Genomic DNA, 12,133 nt, shown 5'->3' on the forward strand with positions numbered 1-12,133 from the left:
TGAACTCATCCCAGCTTTATTTTCTCTGCAGGTCAGACACACAGGGATGGAACCAAGGTCTCCATGACAGCAACTCTTGGATAGAAAAGATCCTCATGAATCTCCTGTGGCAAAACCATCCCTGGGCAGGATCCATGGAGCTGGCAGGGACTGACACAGCCTCCCTGGGACACAGGAATCAGTCCCTCCACAGGAATCCTTGCCTGCATCCACTGGGAATTCCCCAGACATTTATCACATTTTCCACACCAGCTCCAGCATGGGAGCAGTGTCTGTAGTGCAACATCTCCAGGTTTGGAGGGACCAAGCTAAGTCTGCAGTAAGATTTTTTCTAGGAATTGTACTCCTGAGGAACAAAGGGAAAAGGGGAGCGAGGATTTGATCTCAGTGTTTGACAACTTAGTTCACTGAATGCTCATTGTGCTCTAGTCAGACACACTGCACTTCCTAGAAGGAAAAAGGAGATTTTGAGTGATATTTAAACTCTGAGAGGTCCAAGGCAGTGCCTGAACCTCCCAACTACACAATCACCAACTGGTTAATGCCAAAATGTTCTACGTATTAAAAAAAAAAAAAAAAAAAAGAAATTTACTATCATCTTTAATTTCTGTGACTCACAGCCCAGTGTCCTGAACCCTCTGGATGCAGACATTCCTGTCCACACCAACACTTCCCATCACTCCTGTTTAATCTCACTGATTTGACAGAGAAAAAGGATCCTGACACTGCTTTCCAGATGCATTTCCAGGCACTGGCTCTAAAAAAAGGGTTATTTCTCTGAAATCCATCTGAAGCACGACAGGAGGAGGATGAAGCCAAGGCCATCTCGCTGCTCAGTGCCGAGGGTTTTCCAACCCCTTGGAAATCTTGGGAAATCTTGTAGTTAAGGGGGATCTTCCAGAGCCCAGGGTGTGGAGACCTGTGCTCTGCTGAGCTCACCTGGGCACAGGAATCCCATGGGATAGACCAAGCAGGGCAGCAGGAGAGGTGGGATATGGCCAGGGAGAGGAATGAAGATCCCCAGTGCCACAGGGAGGGAAGGAGGGAGAGAAAACCCTGGGCAGAAGCCAGCAGCCTGTGCAGGAGCTTGTTTCACCAGTGAGGTGAAGGGGAGAAGGTGACTGGTTTTTAACCCTGTCCCCAAAAGGGCAATGCCATGGCTCTGCTCTGTGCCAGAATCCCAGCAGGGCCAGGACAGCCCAGTCTCTCCTCCCTCCAGCCAGGGCCAGGGCAGGACTCACAGCAGCTCAAGGGACCAAAGATGGGAAGCTGCAGAGACACTTTATGAGTGTCTCAGAAATGGCAGGAAGGATCCACACCTTCCCAAGTCACCCCCTGCAAAAGCTGCCTGCTCCAGGCAAACACCAACTGACAGAAATAAGGCCAGAAAGAGACAAAGCAGCCAAAATAAAGAGTTTGGCAACAAAGTAAATGTGGCCATCACACAGAGAGCCTGCCCTGGGTCCAAACAACTCCCTAAGAAAGGGCCTGCAAGCAAAGGGAAACTTGCATCCCAGAGGGATTTTGCCAGTGGAGGTTTCCAGAGGATTTGACACATTTCCCTGGCTCCAGAGAGGGACCTGCTCCACCTGAGCACCGTGCTGGAGAGCCCGAGTGTGTGCCAGCTCCTGTCCTCTGGAAACCAAGGAAAATGAAACCTTTCCTGGTCCTGAGAAATTGAGACATGACTCTTTCTGTCCCAAGGCTGGGTCTGGCAGGAGCCTGGCAGAGGCACAGCTGGCTGAGCCCACTCCTGCTGCTCCAGCCCTTAACTAACCTCTAGCATTCCAAAGCCTTCCCAAGAGCCACAGGGTCCATCTGCTCCTGCTGAAGCTGCTGCTTCCCTATGACTCCTTCTCCAAGACACACCTAAGACCCTGCAGGAGCAGGGACACCTGGAATTCCCCCATCCTGAGAGAGCAGTGCCCATCCAGGCACTTCCAACACTGCCATCTCCTCATGGGCTCTGCCATCCGTCTGCCTTTGTGCAGCTTCCCAGACTCACTTCCAGCCAGCCCAGCTCCTGGGGAAGGAAAAAGCAGCACTCCCATGGCAGCAGCTGGTCAGCCTGCTGGGGGTCTCACTGTCACTAATATGAGTGGCACTTGGAGCATTCCTTCTGTGCTCCCCCGGGGTTTGCTTTTAAGGATGATTTCCGTGGGTGTCAAGTGAAGGGCTTAAAGTCAGGCCCATCCCCTACTCCAGCCTGGAGTTGTGCCTAAGAAAAACCAGCCCTGAGCCCAGCAGCTCTTCCCTGGATCCCTGTGAACCTCCACCAGCAGCTGCCTCTCCAGGCCTCCAGCGAGCAGTCAGCTCCCGCCGAGCTGCTCCGGGCTCCGTGTGGGAAGGGCTCCCCCTTCCTGCAGCAGCTCCAAGCCCCATCCCGAGCCCAGGCCATGCCTAGGACAGCTCGAAGCCGGTGTTCATGCTGATGGCGTAGCGCAGCTTCTCCCTCAGGATGCTCTTCTTGCTGTAGTTGGGGAGCTTGAGGAGGTTGAAGCACGTGGAGGAGGTCGGGAGGCGCCCGCCCGGCTCCTTCTTGCGGATGGTGAAGAAGCCGCGCAAAACGCTGCCCAGGGTGTCCCCTGTGTCCTGCAAGGGCACACAGCTGTCACCTCCCTCTGTGGAACGGGGCAGAGGTGCCAACACAAAATCTGGCACTGGGAATAGGGAGAGCCACAGCCCAAAGCTCAGTTTCCCACCCGTCTCCAAAGAGCTTTGCTGGTAACTCAATGGCTGACATGGGCAGGGTGTGCAGGGAGACAGGTGGGACACAGGGAGATAACACAGCCCTGGAGGAACCCAGGGAATCCAGGCAGGAAGAGTCTGGAGCTGCTCTGTGTGTGTGCAGCCATGAGCATCCTTTTGGGGTAGGGCTGTTTCCAGAAACCCAGAAAGGTCTGGGTTGGAAGGGACCTTAAAGCTCATCCCACTCCAATCTCTTGACATGGGCAGGGACACCTTCCACTATCCCAGGCTGCTCCAAGTCCCATCCAGCCTGGCTTGGGACTCCTCCAGGGATGGGGCAGCCACAGCTTCTCTGGGTACCCCGTGCCAGGGCCTCACCAGCCTTACAGGGAATAATTTCTCCCTGGTATCTAATCCTAACATCTCATCTCCCCACATTAAGGTTTCCAGGTGGGATGGAGGGGAGGAAGCTGGGCAGGGAATTGCCAAGCCCTGAGAGCAGGATGCCTACCTGGTCATCAGACACTTCCACACAGCGGATGGAGAAAGGAGGTTTGAGGTAGGCAAAGCCCAGAAGTGGAGGCCTGGAGCAGCTGGTGACAAACTGGAAAGAGCCACATGGTGATGATGGGAACACAACTGCCACACAGTGACACAGTCCCAGCACTGCTGGGACTGGCACTGAGCACCCCCCAGTGGGTGTCTGACAGCCTTTGGGGGGTGCCACCTCTGCAGGGCCATTCATGGGGATACCACAGCACCCACAGAGCTCTGCTGAGCACTTGCAGGTGTCAGGAATTCTGGTGCTCCTTCAGAGAGCATCCAGGTAACTGGAGAACAGCCCTGGCCCCACCACCCCAGATCCCAGCTGGGCAGGGATGGCTCCTCACTCACCTTGAGGAACATGGCTCTCTCCTCAGGGCTGAAGTCGTTGGCCAGGATGTCCCAGAGCCAGATGATGACACGGTGACTGCCATGGAAGCCCCCATAGTACACCGTGTGTTTCCTGGGGAGGGAAAGGCTCTGACAGGCCTGTCACTGCAGCAGGAGGGGCACAAGTGCTGGAAGGGTGGGATGGTTTGGAAGGGACCTTAAAGCTCATTTTGTTGCACCCCCAAATTCCAGTAGCCCAGGTTGCACCAAGCCCTGTCCAACAACTGCCACGGGTCAGGGTTCACTGCTGGGACTGAGCCCCCAGCACTTCCAGGGCACTTGATCAGAGGAAAGGGAAATGCAGAGAGGAATTCTGCTCCCAGGAACCCATGGAAGAAAGAACTCATCCCAAATTAGCCTTAAGGAACACATTCCAAAGCTGTTCCTCCAAGTAGGCGCAGCAGAAATTGTGACCAGGTCGCTGTCCTGACACCTCCCAGGAGCTTTGCAAAGGAAAAGCTCAGCTCCCAGGCCAGATGAGGGATGCCCAGCAGCCCCAGCTGTCACTTACTTCAGGTCCTCGAGGTCGATCTCGGCGTTGTCCCCGGAGATGAGGCGCTGCAGCTCGGGCGCGGAGAACATGCGGATCCACTCGGGCTTGATGATGGCCCTGAAGCCGCCGATGAGAGCAGAGGTCTGGCTCTTGATCTGGGTGTGCATCCGGAAATGAGCCATCAGGTGGATGTAGCTGATCCTGGGTGTGAAAAATGAGTGGTTTATGATTGGTTTTGGAGAACAAGCGGCTCCACTCGGGCTTGATGATGGCCCTGAAGCCACCAATGAGGGTGGCAGTCTGGCTCTTGATCTGGCTGTGCATCTGGAAATGAGCCATCAGGTGGATGTAGCTGATCCTGGGTGTGAAAAATGAGTGGTTTATGATTGGTTTTGGAGAACAAGCGGCTCCACTCGGGCTTGATGATGGCCCTGAAGCCACCAATGAGGGTGGCAGTCTGGCTCTTGATCTGGCTGTGCATCTGGAAATGAGCCATCAGGTGGATGTAGCTGATCCTGGGTGTGAAAAATGAGTGGTTTATGATTGGCTTTTTGCAAATATTAAAATGAGTATTACATGTGTTATGTTGAAACATTATGCTGTATTGATTTTTTTTTAGTAATGTGTTAAATATAGTTTTAGGTCGTAACAAAATGTTAAAATAGAAACTGTGCTATGTAGGATACTTTTTTTAAAGAAAGGACTAGCACCAGATAGCAGCCACAGGACACCTAAATCTTTCAGAGAAAGAGAATTTATTGCTCCATTATCAGAAGAAACGAACTCTTCCTGCCTTGCTCAGCCATGAAGATGCCGTCAGGATGAAGAGGAAGAAGTTGACACTGCCCAGACAGAATCCTGTGTTTGAATGGAATTTATGCCTCATGTATGAGGTGTATGAATATGTAACAGGCTGTTGTTGTTAAGGGTTAATCCTCTGTTAACATGGGTCCTTTCTCGGGCTTATTTTGCCCAGAAAAAGGTACCTGGATGTCCGTAACTCTTTGTTTTTATTGTCTCATAATGTCCTAATCCAAATTGTCATTCCTTTAATTATATTGCTATTTTTATAACCATTTTATTATCATTGAACTTTTAAAATTTGAAAAAACAAGTGACAGGCATTTTTCACACTGTGGGACAGGCAGGTGCCACGGGGGACACTGAGCTGACAGGGGCACACAGCACCCAGCACTGAACTGGCCCCGATGTGCTTCTCCAGCCCCAAAAGGACTGGGACAGCCTGGTCAGGGTTGTACTTCTCCCTCCAGTCCCTGCTTGTTATTTAAGCAGATGAAGGTGTTTTTCTGCCTCTTTCCCCACTCTGGGACTCTGCTCATTTCTCAGAGCTCCTGCCCAGCTCAGGGACTAATTGGCTTTAATAACTCCTTGATCAACCTTGGCTGACACAAATCCAACTCCTTTTAACAGCTCAGCTCTCCTCTAGGTCTGACCAACAACTCACTGGGCTGTGCTGCCCCATGGCTGGAGAAACACCTCACCAAAACCATGCAGCAGATCCCCACCTTCCTGCAGCATGTGGGAAAGGTGAACTTTTTGTTAGAGAGAGGCTCTTCCTCTTCTCACCTCCAGGCAAAAGACCTGAACTTGCTGATTCTTCTTCAGCAGCTCCCACACAGACCCCACCTCAATTCCACTGCCTGGGTTTTTGGCAAGGTCACCCCAGCATCCCCTGGCAGAGCTGTTTCCAGATTGCTGCCATTCCCAACACTTCTGCTCCCTCCCAACCCTCAATTTGGGTGCAAAAGCTTCAAATTTCTGCTATAAATTACTAGAGCAGCATCCAGGACTTTCAACTTTTTTCCCTGAGCTAACTTGTGACAAGCCAGAGGAAAAGCCTTTCAAATGCAAACTCCCTGGCCAGAGCTGGAGAAGAGAAAAGCCTGGAAATATCAGACTGCAAAAGCACAGATCCAGGTGGGATCCAGCTTCCATTTGTCAGGAAAGAGATAACAACCCCCAGATCACCAGTTCAAACACACATTTGCTTAATAGATATTTCATTCTGCTTTTATGAGCACTGAAGGGATAGGGAAGGGAAAAAAAAAAAGGAACAAAAAGATGGGGTTGGTTTTCAGGCTCCGGAGTTGACATTTCTGATAACGATCTAAAAGCCGGTTATCTGTGAAAACAGCCCCGGGGCTCGGTGTCTCCTCTGATTTCCTGGCTCTAAAGAACGACTGTCGAGTACATTTGAATTCAGCACTGTCTGCTCGGAACACGGTGCTTTATACAACTGCCACATGTTATCATTCTGAGGAGATCTGTCTGCTCCAAGGTGTCTTTGAGCATCTGTGCCCTCTGTGTTCACCACTGTGTGCCTGAATTGCTTTGAATCCATCTGTCTGTATCCATCACCATCATTAAATCCTGCAAAATCTCCCTGACTGGGTGCCTTTGACCTCAGAAGTGCTGTTTCAAGAAGTAAATTGTCAATTTTTATTTTGCAAATCAAATTTAATACAATTTCTGCCGATGAACTGTAACCAGAAAATTCTATTAAGATATTTATGTGCTCCTTCTGCTCCAATCTATCTCAATTCATTCCAGATGCAAGCCCAAGGAACCAGAATAAAGTATTGTGCAGTGGTGACCTTAAAAATCTAATTGCTGTACTTACTTATTTTCATTGGTAACAGGAATGGTCTTCCCTCCAGGAACAAGTTCATGGCAAACCAGCTGAGGGAAGAAATGATTGGATTGCTAATTACTGCCTGGAACCACATTGGAAGGAAATGCCATGCTAAGCTGTTACCTCCCCATAAAACATTTATTTTTACAATAAAACAGCGGGATTTAAAATTTAAGTAATAATCCTGCTTCTGCCTTGAACCAGTTTCACTTAACTATGAACAGAGTAATTGAACAGTAGGAGCTGCAGCTCTCCCACCAGTGGAGCCAGCCCTTCTCCAAGGAAGCCTCCTCTGCAGTCTGATCCATCACTGCTGAACCACACACAAATCAATTCCAAGAGCCCTGGGGGACTGTCACAATCCCAGAATCCAGAGGCTGAGCAAGCTCAGAGAGCTCAGCCTGACAGCACAAGCCAGAGTTGGCTGAGCCACAGGTCTCATGCAGGAGCTCTGTCCCTCCAGCTGGGCACTCCAGGCAGGAAGGCAGAGAGCCAGGAGGGATCTCCCAGTGCCTGGTGGTCTCCCCCAGCTCAGGATCCTCTCCAGGTGCCACCTGCAGAGTCCCCACTCCTCTTTGCCCAAGCTGAGGCAGCACATCCTCATTCCCACTTTACAGAGGCCTCTGTGCCTCGGCTCCAGGAGAATCCCAAGGTCAGACTGAAGGCCAGCACATGGAATGAGCTCAGCTGTGACATGGCTGTGGCTACAGGGACACAGAGCTCAGTCAGGGTGACCCCACCTGGCTCCTTCAGCATGACCAGAGCACTGGGAAAACAGGAGTGCCTGGGTTATTTTTAACCTCAGTGAACCACAGCCTTCAAGGTCTCATTGCTGGGCTCCATATCCCGCTCCCATCTTCATTTTTCACATGGAAGAACCCTCCAAACTGAAACCTCAGCAATCCTGAGGCAGCAGCAGGTGTCATAGATGGCTCCCCATGGAATTTGCAGCACGACACTGCCAGCAAAAAGCATTTTTTATCTTATCTCTCTCCAGATTTTCCAGCTCTGCACACACAACTTCACAGGGCTCAAGTGCAACCAAGTACCTCCAAGTCTTCCTAAGGGACTGCCAAACAGCTCTTCATTCTCTAGGCCAAGAGACCTCCTGACACACTTGGGAGTTTCCCTGACAGAAATATCTATGTGTGAAGAAAAGGAATTTCTCCCTATTTACAGGCTCTTCTTTTAAGAGGGGAACACCAGTTAGGCAGAGGAAGCATTAAACATTTTTTCAACCCTGGAAGCAGAAAAATTAAGGTTCAGAGGGGAGGCTTTTCTTGTGGAAAAAGCTGTTTTCTGCCCACAGGTAAATACTGAATCCCATGGCTGAGTTCAGAGAAGCTGAGAGGACAAAACAGAGGTAAGGTCCAAAAAAATCACTGAATAAAAAACCTACCTGACCCATCACATCTTCATCATAGGACAGTGTCAAGCCCAGGTCACTGATATCACCATCATAACGCTGGAGAACAACAGGGAAGAGGGAAAAAAAGGGAAAAAAGATCAGGGCTCAGCAGCAGAACCACCAGTCACTCCCAGTTTCTAACAAAAGGCAGCAATCAGGGAGGTGAATGACAGGAAAATTATTGCTCCAACCTTAATTGAAGTGAGATTTTTATAGAACTCTGAGTCCAAGGAGGGCAGTTCATCCACGGAGCTGTAGAAGACACTGTGGTGGTGCCCAAGGAGCTGACTCAAAAAGAAGGAAGCAAATGGCACATCCACAACTATTCCCTGTGGAGAAGAAGAATTCACAGGTAAGGTCCTGCCACACACTTGTGGTTGTGGCATCTTTGGTTACCTGCAAGGCAGATCTTGTGATGTGGAACAAGTGCAAAGAGCACTTTGCAAGGCACCAAAATCAGCTACAAACTCCACATCCTCTTAAAATCCATTAATTAGTAAGGCAGGTGCAAAAAGGCACTTGGGGAACTCCATGTGTTCTTTAAAATAATTGCATTACATGGTTTGAAGTAAAAGAGGGGAAATTTAGTGAGATACATGGAAAAATCCTTCCTGTGAGGGAAGTGAGGCCCTGGCACAGGTTGCCCAGAGAAGCTGTGGCTGCCCCTGGATCCCTGGAAGTGTCCAGGGCCAGGCTGGACAGGGCTTGGAGCAACCTGGGATAGTGGAAGGTGTCCCTGCTCATGGGAAGGGGGTTGGACTAGAAAGTTCCCTTTCAACCCAAATCATTCTATCACAGTCATTCTGTTATTTCATCCTCCTTTTTGCCTCATGTTCCTTTGAGGTATCCACAAATGGATGTTTGTAAGGTAGAACACAAAAAAACCAGGCTGGTGTCCCAGCACCATGAGGAACAATCAAGGCACGAGCCAGGTTGTACCTCCAAAATGATTTTTAATACATGCCTAAAGAAATTCCAGCCTGTTCCACTAAGAGGATCTTTATCCAAGCCATTTTTCCAAACTCCACTCTTCAACAACCCCCCCCAAGAAGGACAGATGCCCTCAAAGGCACCATCACTGACAAGATCCCAACCTGGTGCTCCTGGCTCACCTCATACACAGCCTTCCCAAGCATTTTCCCCACAAACTCAAAGAGCTGCAGGTAGTTCTCATGGATGTAGGATGTTGGGGATGGATACAGCCTCTCATCACCACTGGTGGTCTGTACAAAAAGAGAAGAGATAAGAACCCAGTGAGCCAGAATGGCTTTGCCTGCACCAGGTCACCTCAGGTGGCACCTGTGTCCTACCTTGAACAGGTTCAGTGCAGGGTCAAACACTTTTTTGATGATCTCTTCCAGGAACTCTTTGAAGACCCCATCTTGATCAATACCAGCCTCATCAACCCCCAGGTCATTGACAAACTTCACCCTGATCACTCCCTTCATGGCGTTCTGGGAAAGCTGCCGGAGCTGCTCGTACCCATCCTACACAGAGCAGAAAATCCAGAGGACAATCCCAGAGAGAGACACGTGAAACACCCACCCAGAGATGCAGCAGAGACAGGACACAGGCCCACCAAAGAAATCTGAATTTGTCATATGGTCTTGAGCTCAAAAAAGCAGCATTTTCCGAGTCAAAATTCCAGGTTTGCAGCAGCCTGCGCTGAACGAGGGTCCAGCATTCTCTTGGAATGTCAGCTCTGGGAGTGGGTCCCTCAGCAGTCACAGAGAAGGTAAAATCACACCCTCTGCCCTGGTTTTGTCAGACCAGGCTGCTGCCCCGTGGGCTGGCTCGTGTCCCTCACCTCGAGCATGCGGGAGCGGCGGATGGTGATGTGGGTGACGTGAGGGGACGCCGAGCTCGTCTCCACCAGCCCCAGCTTCTCCTTCTCCTTGGTGACCATGTTCCGGAAGAGCAGCACCCTCTGCAAAAAGAAAACAAATGGACAATCCATGGGGATCCCCATCCTGCAGGGCAGCAGGGATTTGGGAGGCTCCTGACACACAGAACTGCTGCTGGTTGTCCTGATCCCAGCTATTCCCAGTGGTGCCACTGTCACCCACTCACTGCATGCAGCTGCACACACACATCAGGTCTGTCTCAACACAGAGATCAAGGCATTTGAAGGAAAGGCACTAGGAAGGGGTGAGGACACAGATCAGTCCTCTCTCAGTGACAGAAATCAAGACATTTAGAGGAAATCTATTGGGGAAGGTGAGGATGAAGGAGAAGACTTTCATTCTGCTGGCATTTCAAAAAAAGCTCCACGTCACAAAATGCTCCAGACATGTGTGCCTCCCATCCCAATGGTCACCCAGGCTATTGATTCCCAGCCTCCACCCTCTGCCCCCATCCCACTCACATTCTTGTGGGGAATGACATGTGGGATGTACTGCAGGAGCAGCTGGGCTCGTTTCTTGTCCTTGTCCAGCTCCTGGAAGAGCACGCTGGGTTTGAGGTCCCTTGACAAAAAAAGGCAGAGATTCAGAGATCCCTGAGAAATACCCAGGTGTGCGAGAGAGGGAACAGGCAGTGATTCCAAAGATGACTGAAGTGCTCAGTGTACACACTAAGAAGGTAAAAGGGGCCAGGGACACCCAAGCTCTCGGGTGCTGAGTCAGTTTCCAAAGCACCACCTAAACCTCCCCCCACATAGAAAAGCACAACATGAGGGGCGTCCCTAACTGCAAACACAGGCAGCAGTTCCACCTCAATCCCAGAGGCAGAATGCCAATAAGGAATCCCAAATCGGGCTCCCCAGAGGATATGGGGCAGTGGGACAAGCCTACAGCTGCCCAGGATCCCTGTCCTGGGCCACTCACTTGCGCAGCCAGTGATCCTCGGGAGCGAAGCGCCGGCGACAATCCCGCTCGTACAGCACCATGAGCCAGCCATGCACAGAATGGAACAGCTCCAGGGTCTCCCCTCGGGCATTCTCTGCACAAAAGGAACAAGGCAGCAAAGTCCAGGCACCCTTGGCACCAGCAGGATTCACACCTTGATTATCCTCCCCACAGTTACAGCACTGGGGTGCTTTCCTGACCTGCACGGCCTCTGGAGGGAAGGATGTTGTGCCTCTGGGAAGAGAGATGGTCTCTTCTTTAAACAGAGCTAATCAAAGCCATCTCATTTCACATCAGAGCTGGACTATCTCAGCTAATTACCAGAGAGCTGAGCTCTACCCAAATTATACCAGCAGAGAGATTCACAGCAGATTCTACAGAGACCCAAGCAAGCTGCTCTGCCTGGTCACAGCACTGCCCTGCTCTTGTCCAACACATGGCCCAGCCTTGCTAAACCTCATCTCTGCCAAAAACCAACATGCCCATCATGTCTGTTACACAAATCCTTACTGGAAATAGGGAAGTCTCTGGATTTGGCACAAAGCATGATCGTGGCATCTGGACATCAAAAGACTGGGACATATTCCCACACTGAAGTGCTTTTTGTGCCAAGGAATAATTAGCAGAAGCTTCAAATTGCAAAATTAATGCCATTTGTGGTTCTAAGAGTAACATCAACTCAATCTACTAAAAGCACTCACCTACAATTCCATCCCAGATCATCTTAAACACAAAGGAATTCAGGAAAGAGGAGATGGTCACCAGCTCTTCCAGTTTGAATGAAATCTGCTCTTCGTAGACCTCGATGTCATCCAGAATCCTGTCAGAGCAAACAAATGCAAATGCACAAGTGTAAATTTAATTCCCTGTTGAAATTTTCATAAAGGCACATTATCCTTTAGCAGCAGCTCTTATTTCTATGACAACTGACACCCATGAGGATCTTAAGTCATAAACAACCAAACCTTATTTATGGATTTTGACTGATAGCAGATCCTAACAGAAGATGGTATGAGAGGCTGAGATACAAGCAAAGTCAGTGTTTCAGGCTTAAAAAAACCTTTTCCATTCCCAAGAAAATTATTGCCTCATTCAAAAGGAGAGAATTGTCT

The 12,133-nt window shown here is 50.2% G+C and overlaps 1 protein-coding gene across 2 annotated transcripts in view; it reads right to left on the minus strand.

Moving 5' to 3' along the window:
• UBE3B (ubiquitin protein ligase E3B) overlaps window positions 1–12,133 on the minus strand; it is a 21,613-nt gene continuing 9,480 nt past the window's right edge. For both annotated transcript variants that reach the window (XM_059863588.1, XM_059863589.1), the window contains 13 exons: window positions 11,723–11,841; window positions 11,001–11,115; window positions 10,541–10,640; window positions 9,983–10,102; window positions 9,486–9,662; window positions 9,288–9,398; window positions 8,367–8,504; window positions 8,167–8,232; window positions 6,756–6,814; window positions 4,133–4,315; window positions 3,583–3,694; window positions 3,200–3,292; window positions 1–2,592 (listed from right to left, as the gene is read on the minus strand). In XM_059863588.1, the coding sequence (XP_059719571.1) occupies window positions 2,401–2,592; window positions 3,200–3,292; window positions 3,583–3,694; window positions 4,133–4,315; window positions 6,756–6,814; window positions 8,167–8,232; window positions 8,367–8,504; window positions 9,288–9,398; window positions 9,486–9,662; window positions 9,983–10,102; window positions 10,541–10,640; window positions 11,001–11,115; window positions 11,723–11,841 (1,585 nt within the window). In that variant the 3' untranslated portion in view covers window positions 1–2,400. The remainder of the gene's footprint in view (window positions 2,593–3,199; window positions 3,293–3,582; window positions 3,695–4,132; window positions 4,316–6,755; window positions 6,815–8,166; window positions 8,233–8,366; window positions 8,505–9,287; window positions 9,399–9,485; window positions 9,663–9,982; window positions 10,103–10,540; window positions 10,641–11,000; window positions 11,116–11,722; window positions 11,842–12,133) is intronic.

The sequence above is a fragment of the Haemorhous mexicanus genome, chromosome 19 (genome assembly GCF_027477595.1).
Source record: "Haemorhous mexicanus isolate bHaeMex1 chromosome 19, bHaeMex1.pri, whole genome shotgun sequence".
Taxonomy (NCBI): domain Eukaryota; kingdom Metazoa; phylum Chordata; class Aves; order Passeriformes; family Fringillidae; genus Haemorhous; species Haemorhous mexicanus.